At 38.0% G+C, this 25,449-nt stretch overlaps 1 protein-coding gene across 1 annotated transcript in view; it reads right to left on the minus strand.

Moving 5' to 3' along the window:
• lrrc75ba (leucine rich repeat containing 75Ba) overlaps positions 1 to 25,449 on the minus strand; it is a 46,900-nt gene that overhangs the window by 15,009 nt on the left and 6,442 nt on the right. The window contains exons 2-3 of the mRNA XM_084138565.1: positions 19,804 to 19,932; positions 9,258 to 9,370 (exon numbers count right to left, since the gene is read on the minus strand). Of these exons, the coding sequence (XP_083994691.1) occupies positions 9,258 to 9,370; positions 19,804 to 19,932 (242 nt within the window). The remainder of the gene's footprint in view (positions 1 to 9,257; positions 9,371 to 19,803; positions 19,933 to 25,449) is intronic.

Here is a 25,449-nt window from a genome sequence, read left to right on the forward strand (position 1 = left end):
TCTATTAAACTTTGACAAAATCATATTGCAACATTCAAAGCTGTGTTGGCGCTGCCGCTGACCCGGAGAGAGTTGTCACGAAACAGCTTCACAAACAGTCTTTTCAACCTCATAGTATCATTATTTCTGTGATGCAATAGTTAAAATTATCAAGTACTTGGATAAAAGTTTAAAGTTCAAATATGAACACTGATGTCTACGATAGCGATCAAAATCAGCTTTTGATAGAAACTTGGTGCTTAAACACGCATTTATTGATTACATTGTTTCACCATTAGTGGCGACAAGTGACTGTTAAAAAAATTTTTTTTTTATTGAATCATTTATTCAAGAGAATGTAGTATTGTATGGTGCTTCTGAAATAAAAGTCAGAAAGATGTGATGATTTGTTTTTGTAAATATGACTCATCTTATACATCATGTACAGTCTGTATACACTCACCTAAAGGATTATTAGGAACACCTGTTCAATTTCTCATTAATGTAATTATCTAATCAACCAATCACATGGCAGTTGCTTCAATGCATTTAGGGGTGTGGTCCTGGTCAAGACAATCTCCTGAACTCCAAACTGAATGTCAGAATGGGAAAGAAAGGTGATTTAAGCAATTTTGAGCGTGGCATGGTTGTTGGTGCCAGACGGGCCGGTCTGAGTATTTCACAATCTGCTCAGTTACTGGGATTTTCACGCACAACCATTTCTAGGGTTTACAAAGAATGGTGTGAAAAGGGAAAAACATCCAGTATGCGGCAGTCCTGTGGGCGAAAATGCCTTGTTGATGCTAGAGGTCAGAGGAGAATGGGCCGACTGATTCAAGCTGATAGAAGAGCAACTTTGACTGAAATAACCACTCGTTACAACCGAGGTATGCAGCAAAGCATTTGTGAAGCCACAACACGCACAACCTTGAGGCGGATGGGCTACAACAGCAGAAGACCCCACCGGGTACCACTCATCTCCACTACAAATAGGAAAAAGAGGCTACAATTTGCACGAGCTCACCAAAATTGGACAGTTGAAGACTGTAAAAATGTTGCCTGGTCTGATGAGTCTCGATTTCTGTTGAGACATTCAGATGGTAGAGTCAGAATTTGGCGTAAACAGAATGAGAACATGGAACCATCATGCCTTGTTACCACTGTGCAGGCTGGTGGTGGTGGTGTAATGGTGTGAGGGATGTTTTCTTGGCACACTTTAGGCCCCTTAGTGCCAATTGGGCATCGTTTAAATGCCACGGCCTACCTGAGCATTGTTTCTGACCATGTCCATCCCTTTATGACCACCATGTACCCATCCTCTGATGGCTACTTCCAGCAGGATAATGCACCATGTCACAAAGCTCGAATAATTTCAAATTGGTTTCTTGAACATGACAATGAGTTCACTGTACTAAAATGGCCCCCACAGTCACCAGATCTCAACCCAATAGAGCTTCTTTGGGATGTGGTGGAACGGGAGCTTCGTGCCCTGGATGTGCATCCCACAAATCTCCATCAACTGCAAGATGCTATCCTAACAATATGGGCCAACATTTCTAAAGAATGCTTTCAGCACCTTGTTGAATCAATGCCACGTAGAATTAAGGCAGTTCTGAAGGCGAAAGGGGGTCAAACACAGTATTAGTATGGTGTTCCTAATAATCCTTTAGGTGAGTGTAAGTGTATGATTTAACCTTTCCCGATGGTCTAGTGTTAAAAAAATTGCAATATATTGCAATATCGAATCGCAATACTTGTAGAATCGCAATTCTTAAAAAAAATAGTAATACATATCGTATCAGCACCCAAGTATCATGATAGCATCGAATCGGGAGATAGGTGTATCGTCCCAGCCCTAATAATTACATTATCTTCAGTCACCATTCACACAAGTTAAACCCCAATGAAAGTCCGAGGATGTCTCTAAAAGACAGGAGCAAACTAATGCAGATCCATCATAAGTAAACAGACACATGAATCTGTCAATTCAAATATAGCCAACCCTCTTTCTCATTTTGTCCTTCATTTCCATGTAAATAGAGCTGGATTACAGTGATATGGCACCTAATAGGACCAGCATGCATTCATAAAATGAAAAATAGTGGATGAACAGGCACACATATGACATAACCTATATAATAACGTAATAAATATTGTCTGAAAACTGTCAAAGATGTCATAATATCATATGCAGTTTTGCTTCTCAAGTAAATGCGTCTGGTTTTATATTTATTTTTAGGTATTGTACTGGAAAAAAGAGGAACAATATTGATTGAGAAATTATTTTTTGAGGTTCTCTGTGTGTCATTTTGTCTAGTTCTTTGCTCTAAGGCCATACAATCTTTCTTAACTTCTCTCTCTATCTCTCACACTCTTTTGAAGAGTATGTTTCCTCAGTCTGTGCCTGGTTTCTGTAGTGTAGAGCAGCAAGTACCTGCGGACTCTCTGTTTGTCAGATTGACACATGAACACAAAGCTCTAGAGAGAGTATAACTGATCTTCCAAAGCAAAGCTCCTGAACCCACACCCACACACACACACACACACACACACACACACACAGTAGTGCAATCTTGTCTGAATCTCTCATCACACAGAATGTTGGTACCACTGCCAATAAAGCCAAATTAGATGAACACATGCACACACAAAAAACAACAAAAGTACTATCATGTTTTTGGACATGTATGACCACAATAGCATGTTTTATGTTCTTTGAAGTAGTTTGGCGTACCATGTAAATAATATTGCACATGCATATATTCGCACATTTCTCCATACTTAGGTCACTTTTTCAAAACTCTTCACACAGTGAGCACAACATCAGTCTTCTGTATGTGAGCTAACTGAAGATTATTTAAGATTGCTTTGACAAAAAATACATTCAATGACTACATCTTTCAAATTACAAGAATACATTTCTCACAAACACCACCTAAACTCTTTATACCTACAGGCAAATTTGCACGTTTACATACTCTTTTCAAAACTGTTAAACCTAAGTTCAAAACCTAATATAATACAAAATTGAAAAATATATTAAAAAAAACCTACACAGATGTTAGTCTTTTTTGTAAATTTTAAAAAAGCAAACATTGTATAATGCTACATGTTAGTGTTTTAAGGTCACTGTTTTATGAGTGACAAAGTGAGTTGGGTGAAAATCTTTGTGTTATGGAAGAATGAGTTGATGAGACATGTATGAAGTGTTTTGGTAGTTTTAGTGCATTTTGAATGTGAAATTAACTTCTGTGCCAAGCTGAAAGTTGGTTAGCAGAACTGTGTGAAGAGTTTTGAAAATATGTCCTAGCGATTGTAAAAACTATAATAATGTAGTACCATTGTAAGCTTATATATAAAATGGTAATGGTATTACCCTGTAAAAAATCTAAATGAGTTTCATTTTTTTCAGGGAAAATAAATAAATATCTAAGCATTTTTTATACAAGATACATTTGCATGAAAAGCATAATTGTGAAAGATAATGCTTTTTTCAGAGACTTATTTTTGATATAATAAAATATAATATTAGGAATTTTAGCCCATTTTGTCTTATTTTAAACATAAATATAACAAAGTTATTGAGATTTATAAATAAAATTATACATGAAAAAATGGTTTGCCCATGGTCTAAGAAAAATAACTTAATTTAAGATATGTTCTTTGAAATCAAGTATTAATATAGCATGCAATTGTTTTTGCGACTCAAATAAATTTTTCTTGTTTTAAGGACTTTTAGATATTTCATAATATCTTAATAATATCTCATTTTATGCATGTCTACATATTTTACTGGACAAAAAAAAACCTGATACAGTAAAAGATTTTTTCTATTGACCATTTGATAGCATCACTGAACCACTGGAACTGCCACATTATCTTTTTTATAAGGAATATGACCTCGTTTGACCAGTACAGTGACACTTGCTTATGTTTAGCAACCCTGCATAATACATGAGACTGTATTAGTGTGAAAATCTCTCTCTCACACACACACACACACACACTTACTGCTTTATCCTCCCAGGAGAGCCTAAAGGTAATGGAGCAGGGCAGCATGATTAATTCAGTATGTGGAAAAACTGCATTGAGCAGAGGCAATGGATTGAGGGTGCACGTAATGCCTATGTGGGTGGTACACATACATTTATTCACTTTTCAACAAGCACACACATGCAAAATAAATTCTGCAACCATTGACTGGTGCTTGTATAACACACTGCAAACTGGTTGCTATAATTAATTTAATTAATCAGGTGAAGTGAACAGATTTATGTTGGATAACTAAGGTTCGGGAGTATCACAGTCGGGAGTATGTTACAAAGGGCATTTATGGCTCTCTCTTCAGTCAGCACTTCCCAGATCCAGCAACGGTGCTGTTAAAAAGACTACCGATCAATAGCCGAGATGAAGGGGGATGGGGAGGGGAGGTGGGGGATGGGGAGGGGAGGGGAGGTGGGGGGTGGGGCTGATATTAATGGGCCAGTAGTGGCAGGCCAAACAAGCTGTAATTTGTTACACTCATCTATAATCACACTGTCTGAAACTACTACCAGATTTCTGTTCAATAACTCATTGAACAGATCTGTGGTTTATGCAAATTTTAGAAGATTTCCAAGGTCTTAAAGGGAAGGAAATGGAAAATTGATGTGGACCAGTGTTATCTAAAACTAAAACTAATAAACTATCAAAATCATTTTATTATAAATAAAATAGTTGTGAATTGAAATAAAGCTAAAATAAAATATAAATATTAGATGTAAATTTAAATTTAGTGTAGAAATAAATAAGAAATGTTGCCTCGGCAACTGACTTAAATAAAATGTTTAAATACTAAAATAACTAAAACTAAAACAAAAATGAAAGCTAAACATATAAACATATTTGCAACATTAAATTAAATGTATTTTTCATATTTTATATAATACTTGAGTGAGATAAAGGTAAGCATATTTGTCTTGCGGTTTAGGGAGTAGAAATTTAAAGAGGATTCAAGACAGTCTTTAATAGTATCCACAGGTAAATCCTAACAGAGGTAGGAGAGCAAACACAACCATAATATTGACGAGACCCAACAATACTGAACTGAAACAAGGGAACATACATACACATGTAAATGAGGATAATTAAGGACACACACCTGAACTGAATAACAAATCACATTAGTGTCCATTACGACAGATTAGACTGTGCAAAACAAACACAAAGTCCAAACAAAGATAATCTGTGACAGTACGCCCCCTCCCAAAAGGCACGTTCTTGCGTCGAAACAGAAAGGATGAGGGAAGGAGGGTGGGGCTCTGGGGGCGGACGAGGAGATGGGGAAGGGTTGGAGAGGAGTGGGCGAAGGGATAGTGAGAACAAGCAGACTGAAGGAGACTTTGGTGGAGGGCGAAGATCCGGGAGGGGGATGGATAACAGGCCAGTCCAGGGTGCTGAGGATGGTGGATGAATCCAGGTGATGGCCTTGAACAGGGGCGTGCGGATGGAGAACCAAGCCACAGCCATGAAATACGGAGAGCCGATGAGGTGGAGAGTCACTGAAGACCTAGGCGGCCGTAACAGAGCTGCAGCGATGACCCCCTCGAGGTGGAAACGAGGATCCAGATGGCAGAGGTGGAGCAGGAGGGACCGAGGGCGGAAGCGGAGCCTGAGGGAGGACGGAGCTTGCCGGAGCCGAAGGGGTGGAGGTCCAGAGAGCAGCAAATGACCCGCAAGTCCACAGTGGAGGTGTGGCGATGGTCCGCGCTGGAGTCGAGGGAGGAAGAAGTGTAGGCGCATGAGCCAGGGCGACGGGTCCAGGTGGAGCAGAGCACTCTGAGGCTGGAGGCGGAGCCACGGGCTTCTCACATCTAGGAGGAGATGTCTCCCAGCGGGTCCAAAGGGGTAGCCGTGCCACTGAGAAGAGGCTGAGGTGATACTGAGGGACTGATGGGAGAGAGCGATAACTGGGTGGTAGGAGTGACTGAGGGCTGAAGAGGAGAGTGGAGAACAACACAGAGACTGACTAAACAAAATAAATCAATATGGGTAGTTTGGAGAGGACTGAAGACGATTCTGGTTCTGGTGAAATGAAGGGACACAAGGAAGTGTCCCTCCACAAACTCACAAATTGTCCATAGGGTCCAGCCAACACTCACACTCAGTGGCGGGAGGGTTGGCGGGGGCTCGCTTCCATTCGCTCGTACTCCACGAGGACTCCCACGGCAATGGATTATTCAGCTGGCTCGCACACCTGGTCAGTCGCCCTAGAGTTCCCGGTCTGTCCTGTCTCGACCACAGAGGTCACCCTTGAACTCTCTGCCTGTCTCGTCTCGGCCAGAGAGGCCATTCTAAGTTCCCAAGTCTCGTCCAAGGAAGTCGCGATTAAAGAATATGTTTGCCTTGCCACTGACATCACTCATGAATGTCCTGCCTGCCCTGTTTCACGCGATCTGCATCGGTGATCCTCAGCTACGTCTTGGTTGTCTTCAGCCCCACCGCGGAAGTCACCAGTTCCACCTACTCTGCTGTGCTGGTCTTCTGTCTGATAACATCTCCAAGATGTTAAATACCGTTTGACTAGTAACCAAAATTCCAAATTACAGTCTCTGCTGCACCAACTTAATTGATATAAATATTAGTGTAGAACATTGCATAGAAACTGTGTCTATTCCTCGTTTAGTGAGATCAAATAATAAATCTACTGCAGGATCTAGAAAAAATCTAATTGTTACAGAAAACAGAAAATCTCGCTATTAGTGAACAAAAACAATTTCTAAAGCTAGGTCTTCTAAACATTAGATCACTCACACCTAAGGCAGTTATTGTAAATGAAATAGTCACAGATAATAGCATCGATGTACTTTGCCTTACTGAAACCTGGCTTAAACCAAATGATTATTTCGGTCTAAATGAGTCTACTCCATCAGGATACTGTTATAAGCATGAGCCCCGTCTGATTGGTCGTGGCGGCGGTGTTGCAACAATCTATAGAGATATTCTTAATGTTACCCAGAAAACAGGTGACAAGTTTAATTCGTTTGAAGTACTTGTACTAAATGTTACGCTCTCAGATGTAAGAAAATAATCCCTATTATCTCTAGCCTTGGCTACCATATATAGACCGCCAGGGCCTTACGCTGATTCCCTAAAAGAGTTTGCAGATTTTCTCTCAGATCTATTGGTCAACGTCGATAAAGCATTAATTGTTAGAGATTTTAACATACACGTAGATAATTCAAATGATGCGTTAGGGGCTGCGTTTACAGATTTATTAAATTCCTTTGGGGTCAAGCAAAACGTCACTGGTCCCACTCATCGTCTAAATCATACACTCGATTTAATTATATCATATGGAACCGATCCAACCGATATAGATATCATTCCACAAAGTGATGATGTCACTGACCATTACATGGTAACTTGCATATTACGTACTGCTGTAATATGTCATGCGGCGCCGCGTTATCGACCAGGCAGAACAATCCTTCCATCCACCATAGATAATTTCTCAAATTGCTTATCTAATCTGTCTCAGCTGCTGCCTGAACCCAAACAAACAGATGAACTAGAAGAACTAACTAGCACTATGAGCACCATTCTCTCTAGAACATTGGATATTGTTGCACCCATTAAATTAAAAAAGGTCAGAGAGAAAATTAAAGCACCATGGTACAACAATACTACGCATGTTCTAAAGAAAGAAACACGTAATTTAGAGCGTAAATGGAAAAAAACTAATTTAGAGGAATCGCGTGGAAAGACAGTATGTCACGTTATAAAAAGGCCCTAAAAGCAGCCAGGGCTGAGCATCTCCGCAAACTAATAGAAAATAACCAAAATAATCCAAGGTTTTTATTTAACACCGTGGCTAGATTAACAAATAAACAGACGTCACCTGAACAAAATATCCTGTTACAGTTTAGTAGTAATGATTTCATGAACTTCTTCACTGAGAAAATAGAAAGCATCAGAACCACAATTGTAAACGTTCAATCTTCAATCGCGCTTTATAATTCAGCCTCAATTATCACCCCGCAAGAAAAATTACAGTGCTTTACAACTATAGAACAAAAAGAGTTAAATAAACTTAGCACTTCATCTAAAACAACAACATGTTTATTAGATCCTATACCAACTAAACTACTGAAATAAGTGTTACCTATAGTGGAAGAGCCTCTCCTCAATATTATTAACTCATCTTTATCTTTAGGTCATGTTCCAAGAACATTTAAATTGGCAGTTATAAAACCACTCATTAAGAAACCACAATTAGATCATAATAACCTAGCAAATTATAGACCCATTTAAAATCTTCCATTTATGTCTAAAATATTAGAAAAAGTGGTGTCCGCTCAACTGGGCTCTTTCTTGCAAGAAAATGACATCTATGAAAAGTTTCAGTCAGGATTCAGGCCTGCGTTAAAAAAGTGAGAAAGTGATACGCGATTGAGATCCGCGTCTTGTGCAGCAGCGGCTGGTTTTAAAGGGACAGCAGCCACTAGTGATTTCTGTCAGTAAAGTTAATCAAAGAACAAAGGGAACAGAGAAAATTACTCACTGTTCTTGACTAAAGAACTTTTGTAGCTTTAATAAGGATTAGTCTATATTTAATTTATAATTTATGCAGTGCAGACTGTTTGATAAATTTATTCAGTGTCTGCATGTCCTACCACAGGTAAATACCGTGTGACATTTATCATGGGTTTTTGTGAGGATTGATTGAAGTTCACTTAAATTAAAAGTTGTTATATTTTTTGAAGGCAATTTTTTTTAAACAAAATTGATAGCTTTCAATTACACTGTAATTTTGAATGGCTAATTAATGTTTTTATCCAGACATCAGTAGTTGTATTAGTATCAGTGATACTGACCTTCATTCATAAAAAGATGCCATTAAACAAGTATTTCAAATATACTGTCTTTATATTGTCTCTACAATAATTCGGAGATTAACTGTGAAATTATTACATTATAAAATATATAAACTAATATGAACCGATAAAAACATTTGTTTTTAATCGATTGACAGCACTAAATAAAATTAATCTAATATAATATAATATAATATAATATAATTAATAATAGTATAATTATTAATTAATAATAATATAATATAATATAATATAATATAATATAATATAATATAATATAATATAATATAATATAATATAATACAAAAGCTGTAGTAAATAGTATCTGTTTTAGCATTAATGCTGAGGGATGGAATTAAATAATTTACTCCATATCAGCATATCCTGATGTTTTGATGGCATATAAAACAGAAAGTTTCTCACCAAGCCTGGGCCTTTCGCCGGGTCATACTTTTTCTAAGCCACTTGGAGTGAGGGGTCAGGTGGTAGATGAGCTGTCTGCAGATTTTATCAGTCGACTTCAGCGTCTCTGAGTCCTGAAAGAACAACATGATTGGAAAGGCACAGTAAGAATGAAAAAAAATAGTCATTTGATTAAACTTGACAAGATAAATGTGGGGCCTGCAGCATGAAGTTCTCAGTAAACAAAATAATTCACTACATAAAGAGCAGATCAGGGCAGTTTCTTATTGCAATCTTTTTTTCTGAAGTTTGATGCACTTTTTAGATCTAAATTTGGATTTGGACAAAAATACATCAGAAAAATAATCTTCTCTGAGACTGAAAAGAGTAATCTCCTCTGATATATAATCCAGATCGGCTTTGTGTCATTTTTTTCTTTTCTTTTTTTTCTTGTGGTTTTACAAAGATGGCTGTCTGAACTTTGAATCATTAAACTCTTTCAATGTGTACCAGCCAAATCAGACTAATTCCTCAGATATAGATCTGTGAAAGACAAGACCGAACAAATACATTTAAGATGATTAATTCAAATCATCTTTAAACGAATGAGCTTTTTTTGGCAGGTCAGTCTGTCTCTGTGCTGTCTACAAGTATCTCGATAAAGTGTATAAGAGAGTTGTCATTGAATGTGACATTTTTGTTCCTTTAAATTAAATTACAAAACTCATATATTTTAATTTCAGAGAAAGTCCATTTTTATTGACATCTATACAGTGTCATCTGAACACTTGCTGAAGTTTGTCTGCCTTGAATAGTGGCTGTATGGTTGTTTTAGTTAACTTTACCCATGATCACACAGGACCAGAGCATGGTCGCATAGATGACACAATTTGTTAAACCCCGGATTTAAAATGTACAAAATGTATTACTGTGGATTGCTGCTGTGGATTTTGATGTCACAATACAACCAGACTCTCTAAACCAAAATTTCACTGTTGCCTTCTTTTAATAACTTGCACCCTGCTTAGATGGAAATCTCTGGACCTCCCACTGACACAAGCGAGGTGATCGTTTCACATTTAGAGATGCAAACCTGGTAAGAACGCACTGACTGTAGGAGGTGGAATAAATCATGACATCAAATATTTATGCAGGAACAGGTGTGATGTTAAACCAATGGCATTTAATACCCTTGTGAAACCAATGCCCATAATTTTTCCTATTTGTAGCATAAAATGCAAAAAGCTGAGGAGCAAATTCAATTCACAGCTGCAAAAATGTAGTCTGTAATATTTAGACTGCAAACCAGCTTAAAGTGGACACTAAATGTGATTTTAAAAAGTACTGTGCATTCAAATTAAGTCATTGTTATTGTTTTCAGCTCAACAACAGATCTTTTTTATGCAAAGCTTATACACCATATTCACAAAAGTGAGTCTGGCTACAATTTTTTTTTTATTAAAGCTATTTTCACCTGTGGAATTTTATTTAACATATTTGTGAATTTATTTATTTTTTAAAAGATGATCATATGATGGAGAAGTGCATTATGATTGGGCATACATTAAACATCTGTGATGGTATATTGTATGAAATGCCATTTCAAAATTACGAGATAAAAAGTCATAATTAGACTATGTAAAACAATTACTTTATGTAATAATTATGGCATTTCATCTAATTTCTTAAACCTTTTATCTCATAATTGTGACTTAGTATCTGTCACGGTTCCAGCTATACCAATCAACGTCAGATCTTGCAACTCCACCTCTCTGTTCCAACTCACCCAAGTACTGATTTCCTGCACTTGTCACTAATTAACCAGGACCTGCATATAAGCCCACACTTACCTTCACTAAGCTGTCTGGTCCCGTCTCTCACCTACGTGCAAGAATTTTTTCTAACTCCCTGTATCCTGTTTGCTCGTCATTGTCATTGTCATCCTCAGTCTACCCTGATCTTTATCGGTCCCGGACTATCCTGCAAGTTATAAGAGCTATTTAACTCAAGTTAAGTCATTCCTGTGCTTGCTGACACTCAGTGACATTTACCCGTGTTCCTTCACCTATTCTCTTCAATAAATACCTGTGAATGATTGTCCTGTTGCCTGTGCTTCCGTGTTTTGTGACAGAAGACCAGGCCGCAATAGTAATATGGATCCCGGGACTCATTCAGTCTCGTAAACGATCTGTTCACCAACTTAGTTCACCAGATTCGCCAGTCACTCCTTCCTCCAGTCGCCGCTCCCTCACCTGATCTGCCTGCCAGTCCCATGGCCTTACCAGCGACATTCTCAGAACTGCAGCGGCTTTATCCATCAATGCACAGTGTTATTTGAAATGCAACTGCAGCATTTCACCACGGATAGAGCCAAAATAGCATTCATAATTTCTCTGCTCTTCCGCCGTGCACTACAGTGGACTAAAAATATCTGGGAACAAGCTGGACCAGTCTTTGAATGCATTCATTGCACATTTCAAAGAGGTATTTGATCAAACATCAAATAATGCCTTTGGCAAGGAAAATCCTCCATGTCTGAGTATGTGGTTTAATTTAGATCTCAGTCTCGCTGCCGCAAGCGGGTGGAATAAAGCTGCTCTCAACCCCTGACGTTAGGCTGTGATATCACCATCACTACAATTGCATCTCACTATTTATGACGACAGCTTTGGCTTGGAAAATCTCATCCAATGATCCATCCATGTGGCCCAGCATTTAACTGCCTGTGAACTGGAATTACCTGCACTGCATTCTCCACCCACTGTGGTCACAGCACCAGCACAACATCCTCCAGCACCAGCCATAAAACCCATGCAAGTTGACTCCTTTCATCTATCTCCTGTAAAAAGACAATGACGAAATTGTCATTGTCTTTCAACACCAACATCAACACCTGTGTCTCTACTGTGGAGCTGAGGGGCATCTCATGTCTGAGTGCCCAGAGGTGAGTAGTATGACCATACAACCCCAAGTTACCACCCTGCTGCACATTTCTGTGTCAGTGATATCTGCTCATCATTTCATTTCAGCAAAGGCCCTCGTTGACTTGGGCTCCACAGGAAACTTAATTTCAAGAGACTTCATCAACCGTTTCCACATCCCGCAAATCCCTTGCCAGAAGATGAATGTCCAGTCAGACGAGGTATTATTACCAACTGCACTCAATCACTCACTCTTTGCATTGGTGCCATCCATTATAAAAAGACCTCTTTGCTAGTGCTGGGTGAATCAACGGCCGACATCATCCTGGGACACCCCTGGCTAAAACATCATAATCCTCATATCTCCAGGACCTCTGGTGACATTCTCTCGTGGCATGATACCTGCTTTAGGTCCTGTCTACAACTTGTGTCTCGACCCATCTTAGCTCCCAAATCATCTGATGTGCTCCTCCCAGCAACCACCATTGAGAGTCCAAAAGGACAGCACCAAGTCAAAATCCCAGAGGAATATGTGGTGTCCCAGTATTTATTCAGTAAGCAACTAGCTACCCGTTTACCACCTCATAGGCCATAGGACTGTGCTATTGAATTGCTGCCTGGTGCCACCCTGCCAAAGGGAAGAGTGTATCCATTATTCCTTCCCAGAACAAAAGGCCATGGAGAAGTATGTAGAAGAGGCTCTTTGCCAGGGTTACATCTGCACTTCTACATCCCCTGCCGCTTCCAGCTTTTTCTTTGTGGCTAAGAAGGATGGAGGCTTGTGGCCATGCATGGATTTTAGAGCCCTCAACAAGCAGACTGTATTGTACAAATATATCTTTCCTCTGGTACCAACTGCAATGGAAAAGATGCTGAGAGGTGCTTCCATTTTCACCAAATTGGACCTGCGCAGCGCATACAATCTCATTCGGATACGGAGGGGGGGCGAATGGAAGACACCTTCATAACACCACTGGGGCACTCTGAATATCGTCTCATGCTGTATGGCTTGCGAACTCGCCCTCCGTATTCCAGGCCTTCATGAATGAGGAGTAACTGCCTCGTTTTGTGATCATCTAGATCAACGACATTCTGATCTACTCCCGGAACAAGGCCGACCATCGCCTCCACGCCACGCAGGTCCTCCAAAAGCTGAGGGAGAATCACCTTTACCTCAAGTTTGAAAAATGTGAATTTTAATCGGTCCTCTATTCAGTTCCGGGGCTATATCATCGATGCCAAAGTTATCCAGATGGACCAGAGGAAGGTGGACGCTGTAATAACGTAACTGGCCCATCTACACCACCATAAAGAAACTCCAACGATTCCTTGGTTTCGCTAATTTCTATCGCCGCTTTATCTTAAAATTAAGCACCTTATCAGCTCCTCTCACCTCCATGCTACGCAAGTTGTCCAAGTCTCCGTCTTGGTCTCCATCAGCCACGGAGGCATTCCATCAGCTCAAGCAGGCATTCACCACCACTCCACAACGGGTGTAGGAGCAGTGCTATCACAGCAGCAGGGTGATCCACCAATGCTCCATCCATGTGCCTTTTTCTCCAAAAAGTTATCCCCAGCGGGGCAGAACTATGGCATCGGCAATCTGGAACTTCTAGCCATCAAACTGGCTTTGGATGAATGGCCTCACTGCCTCAGAGAAGCCAAATACTTTTACCCTCGTCAGGCCAGATGGGCTCTATCTTCACCAGTTTAACTTCACTGTAACTTACCGTCCTGGAACAAAGAATCTAAAAGCTGTTGCTCTTTTTCCGTATGCATGCCCCATAACAACCAATGGGCCCTAGACGACCAGATCGCGAAAGCTACCCACACAGAATCTTGCTCCGCTAGGAAGGTCCTGAGGGATGAACTTATGTACCATTGGCTCTGTGACTTTCCCTCATGGACTCGGTACAGTCTTATCTGTGGTCCGGACATCCAGGTAGCCAACAAACCCTCTCGCTCATCCACAACCATTTTTGGTGGCCAGGCGCCCTCTCCAAGGTACCACGCCATCTTCCTAAAGGGAAATTACATCCATTGCCCATTCCTTGCTGAACCTGGTCACACCTAGGAGTGGATTTCATCACAGACCTACCAACCTCTGACTCATTCACCTGCATCCCTGTGGTCATAGACCATTTCTCTAAAGCCTGTCGCCTTATCCCATTGAAATGACTGCCATTTGCTCTGGAGACTGCTGAAGCCCCGTTTAACCACGTGTTCCGTGACTACGGCTTATCAGAAGACACCTTTTTAGCCGTGGACCCCAGATCGTCTCAAGAGTTTGAAAGGCATTCTTCTGCCTTCTAGGTGTGTCAGTGAGTTTAACATCTGATCTAGGAGATAGGATGCTTCCTAAGATCATATTGCCGTAACACCCACCTACCTCCCAGGTCAAAAAGGGACATAAATCTCCGGCTACCCTGCCGCAAGCTGAGTCCCAGATACATTGGGTCATTCACAATTCAAAGGCAGATCATTCCCGTAACTTACCGTCTTAAATTACCCTCACATTACAGAATTGCTCCTACCTTCCATGTGTCTCTCCTAAAACCTCACCGGCCTTCTCTTCTCTCTTCTCCCACAGGGACTGACTTGGCTGAGGTGTCCTCCTCCAGTCAAGCTGGACGGAGATCCCATCTATGCAGTACACTCCATCCTTGACTCATGACAAAATACCTTATCAGTTGGAAAGGATACGGCCCTGAAGAAAGATCCTGGGTACCACGTAATGATATTCTAGGCCATACCCTGCTCCAAGAGTTCCACGCTAACCATCCAGATCATCCTGCACCCAGAGGGAGAGGATACTGTCACGAATCCAGGCATCCCATCAATGTCAGACCCTGCAACTCCATTCCAACTCACCCGAGTACTGATTCCCTGCACCTGTCACTAATCAACCAGGACCTACATATAAGCCCACAAACACCTTCCCTAAGCTGTCTGGTCTCATCTCTCACCTACATGCAAGACTTTCCTAACTCCCTGTATCCTGTTCGCTGATCATCCTCGGTCTACCCTCATCTTCATCGGTCCCGGTCTATCCAGCAAGTTACAAGAGCTATTTAACTCAAGTTAAGTCATTCCAGAGCCTGCTGACACTCAGTGACATTTACCTGTTTTGCTACATCTATTCTCTTCAACAAATACCTGTGAATGATTGTCCTGTTGTTACCTACGTTTTGGGACAGTATCTCATAATTTCAACTTTGTCATTACTTTATATTACTTTATACTTTATATCTCGTAATTGTGACTTAGTAACTCCTAATTTCATTTTTTTTTTCATAATTTTGTCTTTTAGTAAATTATTTTACGTCATTACTATGACTTTAGACTAATTATACACCGACCACTGAAAGACAACACAAAACAAAACAAAAATCAAGATGATTCATTCAAATAATCGAAAAAAAAATTAGCCTTTTTGGGAAGTAAATCTGCCTCTGTCTGTGCTGCCTTTCTTGATAAAGATGAATAATTGTGATTATCTCATCATTTTGACTTTTTGTCATATTTTTTTTTTTTTTTGTGTGTCATAATTATGACTTTTTATCTCATAGTTATGACTTGGTACATCATAATGTTGACTTTTTGTGTCATTATAACTGTCATTTTTTTCAACATTTTATCTCAAAATTGTGACGTAGTATTAGGGCTGGGCGATATGGCCAAAGAATCATATCTCTGTATTTTTTGGTTAAATGGCGATATACGGTATATATCTGGGTATTTTCTACGTTTTCTATTTAGATAAAAAAAATTGGTATTACACATCCTGCCCAATGATGTCCTACAAAAATGTTTCATATTGGTGGCTATGATAACAAATATAGGCCAGTGAATGTAATGTTGGCTATGCTATATATTATGTGCAAAAAGGGGTTCAAATCACTTTACATTGTAACACTACAATCTAAAAACAAAAAGAATGATTTTATTTTTAAATTCACTAAACTAATAATGAAAATAAAAGCAAAACCACAGACTAATTATATTAGCCTACATTTGATTACCCCATTACAATAGTCACTTTAGAATTACTGCTATCATAAAAATACACTTACTTGTAGGTTTAAAATTCTACATATGGCACATTTATTGTCCAATAACAAATATTTTGTTTGGCGCGCATGCGCACGACGGCACTCGCTCACGGAAGTCTGTGAAGTTTAGCGGAGATTCGCTTGCAGTAGGTTCGTCCTCTCCTGAGAGCAAAATGGAACTATTTGCATTTCTAACATTTACAGATGGATAATACACCTGCAAAATATAAGTTATGCACTGAGGGAAACACCACATCGCAATGCATTAAATCTGTATCATGTTTAGGACAAAGTGGATTATGCACGTCCCCACAGCAGCTCACTCTCTGCCCTTCGCTATTTTTCAGATGCACTCGCAAACAGTATTGAACAGTATTATCTAATTCCATATCGTTTTATAATAGAATAAATTTATAGATATATCGTACAAACTCGATATACCGCCCAGCTCTACTTAGTATATCAAAATTTCAACTCTTTTTTCATAATTTTGTCTTTTTTGTCTTAACTACAACTTTTTATGTAAGTTTATGGCTTTTTTTGGAGGTCAATCTGTCTCTGTCTGTGCTCCATGTACAAATGTTCTCGATAAAGTCCCATAATTGTGACTTACTATCTCATTATTTGAACTTTTTGTAATCATTTTGACATTTCATCTCATAATTGTGATCTACTAGTGTCTCAAAATGTCAACTTTTTATCATTACTTTGACTTTTTATCTTAAAATCTAGACTTAATATCTCAAAAGAATTCAAGATCATTAAATAAAATAATCGAAAACGACAGGCTTTTTTGGGAGGTCAATCTGTCTCTGTTTGTGCTCCATGTACAAATATTTTCAATAAATCTCATAATTTGATTTGATTTTGTTTGTCATAATTATGACTTTTTATCGCATAATTATGACTTGGTATTTGGACTTTTTGTTTCATTAAACGTTATGTCATTATTTTGACATTTTATCTCATAATTGTGATTTAGTATCTCATAATTTAAACTTTGTCATTACTTTGACTTTTTATCTAATAATTGTAAATTAGAATATAAAAATTTAGCCTATTCTTTCAAAAGCCTAGCCTATATCAATTGATGCACACAAATTTTGGCTACCGAAAAATTGCGGCCGAAATGATTTTAGAGGGCTGAAATCAGTCAAAAGTGATGTTTAATTAAAGTGCTCCTCTGATGGCTCATTTGGATAAACTACAACAGGTAATCATGTCAGCTGTGTGAACGGTAAAGTGTCTCACAATATTAAGTTCTTGTTTTTAATAGTGATACGATAGCCGGATTCTTTAGATCTAAAGGTTACTCTTCAGTTTTCTGTATGCGTGAACAACTTCACTAGCCTAAACATTTGTAGTGTGTCTACCATAACTACAATAAGCTTTACTTTGCTACTTTTAATAGGAAACAAAGTCTCAGCTTTCAGATTCTGTGGATTTTTTTCATGAAATTCAAACAAGAAATAGGCCTACCGTTTTTGCGCTCTTACTTTTGACAGATCGCTATAGCGTTCAAGAGGCAGCGCGGATCAAACAGCTCATGAACCGATCTACAACTAGTTACAGCAATAAATAAACATGAATAAATATCAGAAGGTACTGTATGTTGAAAGATACAGTAGGCCTACAACTTACCGAAATGTATCATGTCTCAAAGTTTCTATATCTCAACCTCGAAATGACCTCAACAGCCGTCACTTACCGTTACATTCAGAAAAGCTAGCCTATTCAATGTCCATTGCTCGATATAAAGTTAGCTAAAAAATATTTTTAGAGAAGAGCATTTTGCTATTATGCTCTGTACATATTCATTATGTTTTTACTTAACCTGTTAGTGATGTCTCCATAATTTAATGTAGGCTATGTTTGAATAAATCTATCAGATCAGCCATTGTTTAGATGTTTATTTTTATATTGGAATAGAAACATTTTAGGCCTAAAAAGATATTAACATTCTATTCTATTCAATATAAAAACTGCCTGTTGTGCAATTTAGATGTTTGTACACCTCAGTTTTTTTGGTTGATTATTAAATAAATTTTATTGGTCATTTGATTATAAACATTATTTTCGTTTTCCATTTCGTTTTTTGGCTAAATGAAAATGTTCATTTCAGTTTATTTCGGTGCATCACTAAAATGTATGAAATAATTAAAAAGTATTAGCCTATAATACAATTGTCACGGTGGGTTGCAGGAAGGCAGACGGAGACGAAGATCACAAGACAGCAGAACAGGTAGCAACACACACTAAAAATGTAACGGAGTTCGGACAAAGACTGACTGAACAGACGGAAATTAAATACAAACAGAGATGACACTGATTAATGGAACACAGTGATACAGATGATGATCATTAACTAAACACAGGTGATATAGCTGAACTAAATGACAGTAACCATAGAAACGAAGGAGTGGCGGGAAAAGAACAAAGGAAAACAGGAACCAATCAAAACACAAACTTAAAGTCCAAACAAGCACGTGACAACAATGATAGTGATATATTATACCAATAAAAACATTTTCAAATGTTTTTTTTTTTCTTTTTTTCTGTCAAGTCATGGTCAGTTTCAGTTTGCGGCCAATCCTATTTTCGGCCCAGCATTTGATTTCAACATGCTAAGTTGGTTATTCTGGTCATTGCATTAACTTGAGTTACTGTTAAACAAAATGTAGATCTGGGTACAACAAATGCTTGTGGGTTATTTGTTTGAAGGGACCTCCTGCTATAGCTGTAATATCTGAGCAGCGGCACATTTGTCTGCACGCTTAAAAAATTTATTTCTGCAGGACATAATTTAATGCATCTACTCTTATATCCAGCAGCAGTCTCAGGGTTCTGCAACTATATTAATCATTAGGAGTACCAAAAAAAAAAAATCAGCATAATATTATAGATAATCTTTAATGGACAAGAATATGAGATAAGCAAGCAGACTTTAGCTTTCATCAGACTGCTAGTTTCTATTGTGCCCTGCAGCTGGTATGGCTTACAAATCAAGACTTCAGCAAGAAAAGAAAATCAGTCTCAGAATGCCCTGTGGTGCTGATTCTAAGATCCTGGATAGCTGTTGGGCTGACTTAAGGTGCACTGACGCTTTTCTGATCTTCAATCATATCATACTTTCAGCATATCAGCAAATTCAGACACAGTGTCTCAGACAACACTCTGAAAATCTTTCATTTTAGGAATGGTTGTGACACAAGGTATGTATTACAATAAGGCCAACAATAAGAATGTTTAATCTCATCCGTTTTGAGTTTATCAAGACTTGTGCTTAAAAGTTTGATTGAACACTCAACTAACCTTCTGAAATGCAGACTAGCTTTTAAATTAATACATGAAGAAACACTATTAGGTGCCTTAGTTATCATTAGTTATGCAAATCGGATGCCTTAGTTATCGTTCCCAGTCTTGTCTTGTGTTTCATTTGTGAGCCATGTGTGGATTACAAAATTGTTTGTGAGCTAAATTAAATGGCTGCAGTAAATCAGTACACTATATGCAAACACATTTCTTTTCATTTACTCTGAGTAGCAATCAGCAAAGTGAAGAAATTACACGCTCAGGTGAAATTGAATGACTCACCTTCTTTGGGCACTGCATGTCTCTAGCCAGACTCAGCAGGAGCTCATGAGATATGGGGTCCACCAAGTTAAGGAATGATGCATTCTTATAGAGGATATCATTGAGTGATGTACCCTCTAATCCCAAGTCCTGAAAAAGAAAAGAAAACACAAAGAGAGCACATATTATCAGTCACTCACTCAATATGCCTTTTCTGACAGTTTCATCATGTACTGTATGCCTATGAATTACATACATACATGTTTATTTTTGTCCTTATTCAGACTGGTACCCCCTGGAATTTATGCTGAAAACTATTTAAATATTACTACTATAAACTACATATAATTATACACTGCCATTAAAAAGTTTGGGATCGGTAAGATTTTTTAATGTTTTTAAAATAAGTCTCCTTTGCTCACCAAGGCTGCATTTATTTGATCAGTAATATTGTGAAATCATATTACAATTTAAAATAACTGTTAAGGTCAGCCGCAAAAAATAACCCCATCCACACCTTTTCAGAGCTAATTTTTCACTGCATGTCTTTAGTAAATCCAGACAGTAGTTTGTACCCCTGGAATTTATGCTGTAAACTATTAAACTATTACATAACATATCTAGTTCTGTACATATCTTACATGCTCACAGCAGTGTGTCTGTGTATTTATTAGCAGTAGCAAGTCCATACTTGCTGTGCAGCAGCGGCAGCGTAGCAGATCTAGTCACTTCAACGTCTCTTCAACCTGTCATCATCGTATAACCCTGTGCCTTCGCACCAACGATAGTCGAATAAACATTTGTTCCTGTGGCCAATCTAATCTCCTCGAGCGGAGCACTTTGATGGGAAATGACTGGCAGTGCTTGCACTCTGCATCCTAAAGGGCTGATATAGCGTGCTTTTCCCCAGACAATCAATTCAAAAGTCATGTGGATCATCCTCCGAGATGGGCCGTGAGCAACTCTTTTTGGATTCTCTCGACATGATTCTCTCTTTTTTCAACTCTTTCAGGGAAAGAAAAAGAGAATGAGACCGCACACAATGCGGTTCTGAAGACAAAGGAACCTGAAAGCGTGAAGGCGCGGCTGTGTTTGCCACGCATTAACAACCAGTCAAAGATGTTTTCACATAGCGTGTAAATCAGCACAGAATTGAGAGTAGCTTTTGAAAGGGAACTAATGAAACTAAAAAGCACACAAATGTATTTAACTGAGACAAAAAGATATAAAGAATAGAATTTACCTAAATATTTTGCTTACAAACCATATGGGTTAAAATGTGAATTATTTATTTGATCAGTCCATCATTCATTTACATGACCCAATCATGCTTTGCAATTAAGTTTTTCTACACAACACTGATCTCCATTTAAGCCATTACAGAAAACAATGTTAAAATTGAATAATTTGTAAACATATTAGCCATCAGCAGCATATCTGATTTGTGATTTTCCTGACTTGAGAGAATACTGTCCATGTCGCATAGAGTGGGATGTAGAATCCACCATTGTGGCTTAAATGGTCCTGATTAATTTAGAATTTTCTCACCTTTCAAAATCTTTTAAGTCTAATTTAGTCTGTTTCTAAATTTGTGTTTGACAGCTGTCCCAAAAAGTCAACCGGCCGACCGGGAAAGTCGAGAACATAACTTTCATGTATTATGCAAATTTGATTTACATAGACAAGAATAACTCTAGAATGGCAAGACTGGGGTGTTTCACTGAGACAGAGTGAGAGCCGCAGACTTTCAGTAACAGAGGGGATTATGAAACGGCCTCCATTGGGTTATTAATATTCAGAGACCATATGCTTTTATCTATGGTGACTTGCATATTCAGATGGAACAGGTCTTTGCACTCAGTGCTGTTGGAGTGTGCATGCTTAAATGTGTTTAGCTGCAGGGAAAGAGACGCCCACACCTACCCACCTCTCTGTTCCCTACTCTTCTCCATCCATCTGGCACCAAACATCCCCTCCCCATTATGGTGTGCTGAATCTCAAAAGAGCGCAGGGGTCACTTCAGCTTCTGGAAAGCACAGCTTAGACCAGCATGAATTTCCAGAATGAATATTGGATAGTGCTGGATTGATACTTGAGTTTGTTTCTTTCAAACCAGGCTCATTGGAAAAATGTGCCTGTGGTGACATTTCTGCGAAATGATATGACGTTGCTTTGTGCTCATTTCACGACACTTTCAAAGTGAAATGTCCAATGATTGGTACTAAAAGTGTGTTCAGTTTAATCTGAAACTGGTGAAAGTGAACCTGACAACATTTTATTACGTTGGTAATAACGCATTTGCTGAAGCACCCATGCCATTTTAGCTTAAAAAAATTATAGATGCAGTATATTGTATGTAAAGGTATGTTTTCCAAATAGCATTTGTTGGTTTCCTTGATGCAAATTAGTAGCTATGCATTGTCTGTAAAAGCTAATAAAATACTTTCATTTATAGTTAAACTGTGTCCAAGTAATGTAAATGTCAATAGTGTTGAAAATCCACTACAGTAAAAATCCAGTGTGAAATACAGTGTGAAATCCAGACAGTAAGTGAGTATGAAAAAAGCACATAACAAGATGTGTAGGCCCAGATATACACACATACATGTCTCAAAGAGTGGGCAACATGGATGTTTTTTTGTGAGTGTCTAATGATGCTTGACTCTTTACCTAAACAAACCATTTTATCTTAGTATGAACAACACACACTGAGACAAACAACGACGTTATTAGGGAGACGGTGAGTAGGACATGATGATAAAAAACCTTTTAGGATTTGAAATAATTCCTGTTACTATGACTTCCAAGAATGCTAATAATAACATCTCTATGACAAGTCTTTTTAAAAAGAGACTTGGGTAAAACACAAAGCACCGGAAGACAGACATTTACTATTGCATTCAAGTTGACATCTGAACATCATCTTTTTTCTACATTTATTCTACATTTATTCTATCTGAACAGGTTTGAAGTTAGTGCCGAAAAGTTACCTGCTTTTTAACTAATAAAGTTCATGTTTGTTCCAGAGAGAGTGTTGCACCTTTTCTCCAAGCAAGATGAACTTTTAAAGTTTAATTCCACCTCCTTTTCAGTTGGTTGAGCACCCGTTCTTAGTTTACAATTTTTTTTGTCACTGAATAATACTGCTCTCCGAATTTACATCACATACAATCAATCAAAATCAAATATGTTAATGTCTGTTTGCACATTTAAATAATTAATTCATATATGTTCAAAAACAATTAATGTAATCTTATATTGCAAATATTTTCACTAAAATATATAAGCTAAACTGATATTGTATAGAATATTTGATTTGGTATTTTAGGGGCCGTTTACACGACACCATTTTCATAAAAACGGAAATCTTTTTATGCGTTTTTAGCCATTCATTGATTTACACAACAATGGCATTTGGGGCCTGAAAATGCAAATTGTCGAAAACAGGTTTAAAAATCCAAGTTTTTGAAAACAATACTGTTATTGTCTCTGTGTAAAACGGTGACGGTATATTACGACTGCGTCTGAAAACTGAAAAATGCTGCCTTCGAAGGGTGCATTCAAAAGTAAGAAGGCATCAAGACATGTCCTAATCAAAAGTTAGCTTCGCTTCCTGTCTCTTGAGATACAGTCATCTGATCGATTTTTGATATAGCATAGCATTGATGTATATATTTCACTGCCTTTGATATCCCACAATCCTGTGCTTTCCATTCTGTGACAGTTGAGCTAAAGAAAGAAAGATGGCATCTGAAAGTTGCGGTTGGTCATCAGTTTGTGTGTAATTGTACGTTTTTGACCAACGTTTTCCACTTTTGATGTCATTTCTAGCGAGAAATGACTATTGTAGTACTTAAATATTTAAATATCAGAAGTCTGTCTGAAATGTAGTTTTTGTGAGGTAGAGGTAGAGGTAGAAGCTTTTGGACAGAGCCTCCATGTTCAGTCTGTAGGCAATTAGTGTTTCTTTACAAAGCGACATCGCCAACTACTGGCCTGGCATGAATAATACAGCGATTTTAGATGTTTTTGCGGATCTGTGTGAACAGGGATCGTTTTGACAACGTTGTTGTCTGTATGTATAACTTTTTAAAAACGTTTCCCTTTTTAGTACATCGTAGTTCTGTAAATGTACACTTATATTGCTTATTATTTCTCTAAACTACTTAAATAAATGTATTTATACACCTGACGTATTTCTGTAAATGACAGTGTTTACTACAGGGGACCTAGTAGAGGGTCCGCATATCCCATTTTTTTTTGCTGTAACAAATATATTAGTAAATGTTTCCATTTATTTCCCCTAATTATATTTTGAATGATGCATCATCATTCTGCACATGCTAAATCGCAATTTATCATAATTTGTACATGTTGTTGTACAGGGGGTTATCCTATGTTCTCTTATCAGTTCCTTCCAAGTCCACTCTAATTGTGTTAAGTCCTGTTAGCGGCTCTGAAACATGAGACCTATTTTAAATGATCTGTTTCTTGATAATGGGAGAAAGCCTTAATAAAGACTGAGAATGCACACAGAGGACCACACCGTGAATCTCTGGTGACATGCTTGTCACCGCAAAGGTATCCAAGACTATCTCTCTGTGTAGATTAAACGCTCTCTGCTCTGGGATGTCAAATTCTCAGTCTAATTAACAGCACATCCTGAGAGAGGGAGATGATGAAAAGAGGACTATATAAAAACAAAAACAAAGGGATGACAACAGGCAAACTGTGGAGGAAAATTACATAAAAGACTGAATACATGAGAATAGAGGGCAGTGTGAATAATAAATATGCACAAGTGACTAATAGATATAAGATATGTACAGGCCTGTGCATGTCCTGTCCTTGATTCGTATGGCATATTATACACAAGAAAATGTCTACCTGCTGCTGGAAGATTTCATGTAACTTTTCAACAAATTTAATCATGTAACTTTTTTTCTGTTCATCTTCCAAACCATGTTTTTGTCTTATCCTGAATCACTAGCCTATAATAAGCGTTTATATTCTGACTATTTTAGACCGAACAGGACGCCAACTGCTGCAGAGTTGCCCAATACCTGCATGACTCGTCATAGACATAAACAGAGAGAGAAGTAGCTCTGGCTACAATGTTCTTCCGCAAGATGCATGCAGTTTTGTTTATTAACCGCTAGAGCCCCAAAAGTTACATTTAACAGCAAATCTAAGGAGGAAACTTTTTAATTGAAATAAATACATGAACATGCAATAATAATTTGGGTAGTTGCATGTGAAACCCTTTACCTTTTCTGAAAAAAAATGTCTAGCCTACTTCTCCTAAATTTAACACTGCATATTTAAAAAATATATATAATTACATTATGGTAAAATATATGACATTCACTGTAAAATTATGTTCTCAGGCATTATGGCATGACATTTAATTTAGTGATATATAATATGCCATATATGAGTTCATGATTTCAGACCACTGTAATAATATAGGAGGTAAAATTTGCATTTGAATAGCACGCTCTCCGTAGGCGTGTTCACATTAGCAGATAATGAGTTGCCATGAGAACGACTGACATCTTTCTCTTCTCATACAGATTACATAAACAGGGAATATTTGTTTTCGTTTTGAATTCGATCATTTAAAAGTAGACACTGAAATTATTATAAAGATATATTGCTCTTGCCTGT

The sequence above is a fragment of the Abramis brama genome, assembly GCF_963993115.1.
Source record: "Abramis brama genome assembly, chromosome: 16".
NCBI lineage: Eukaryota > Metazoa > Chordata > Actinopteri > Cypriniformes > Leuciscidae > Abramis > Abramis brama.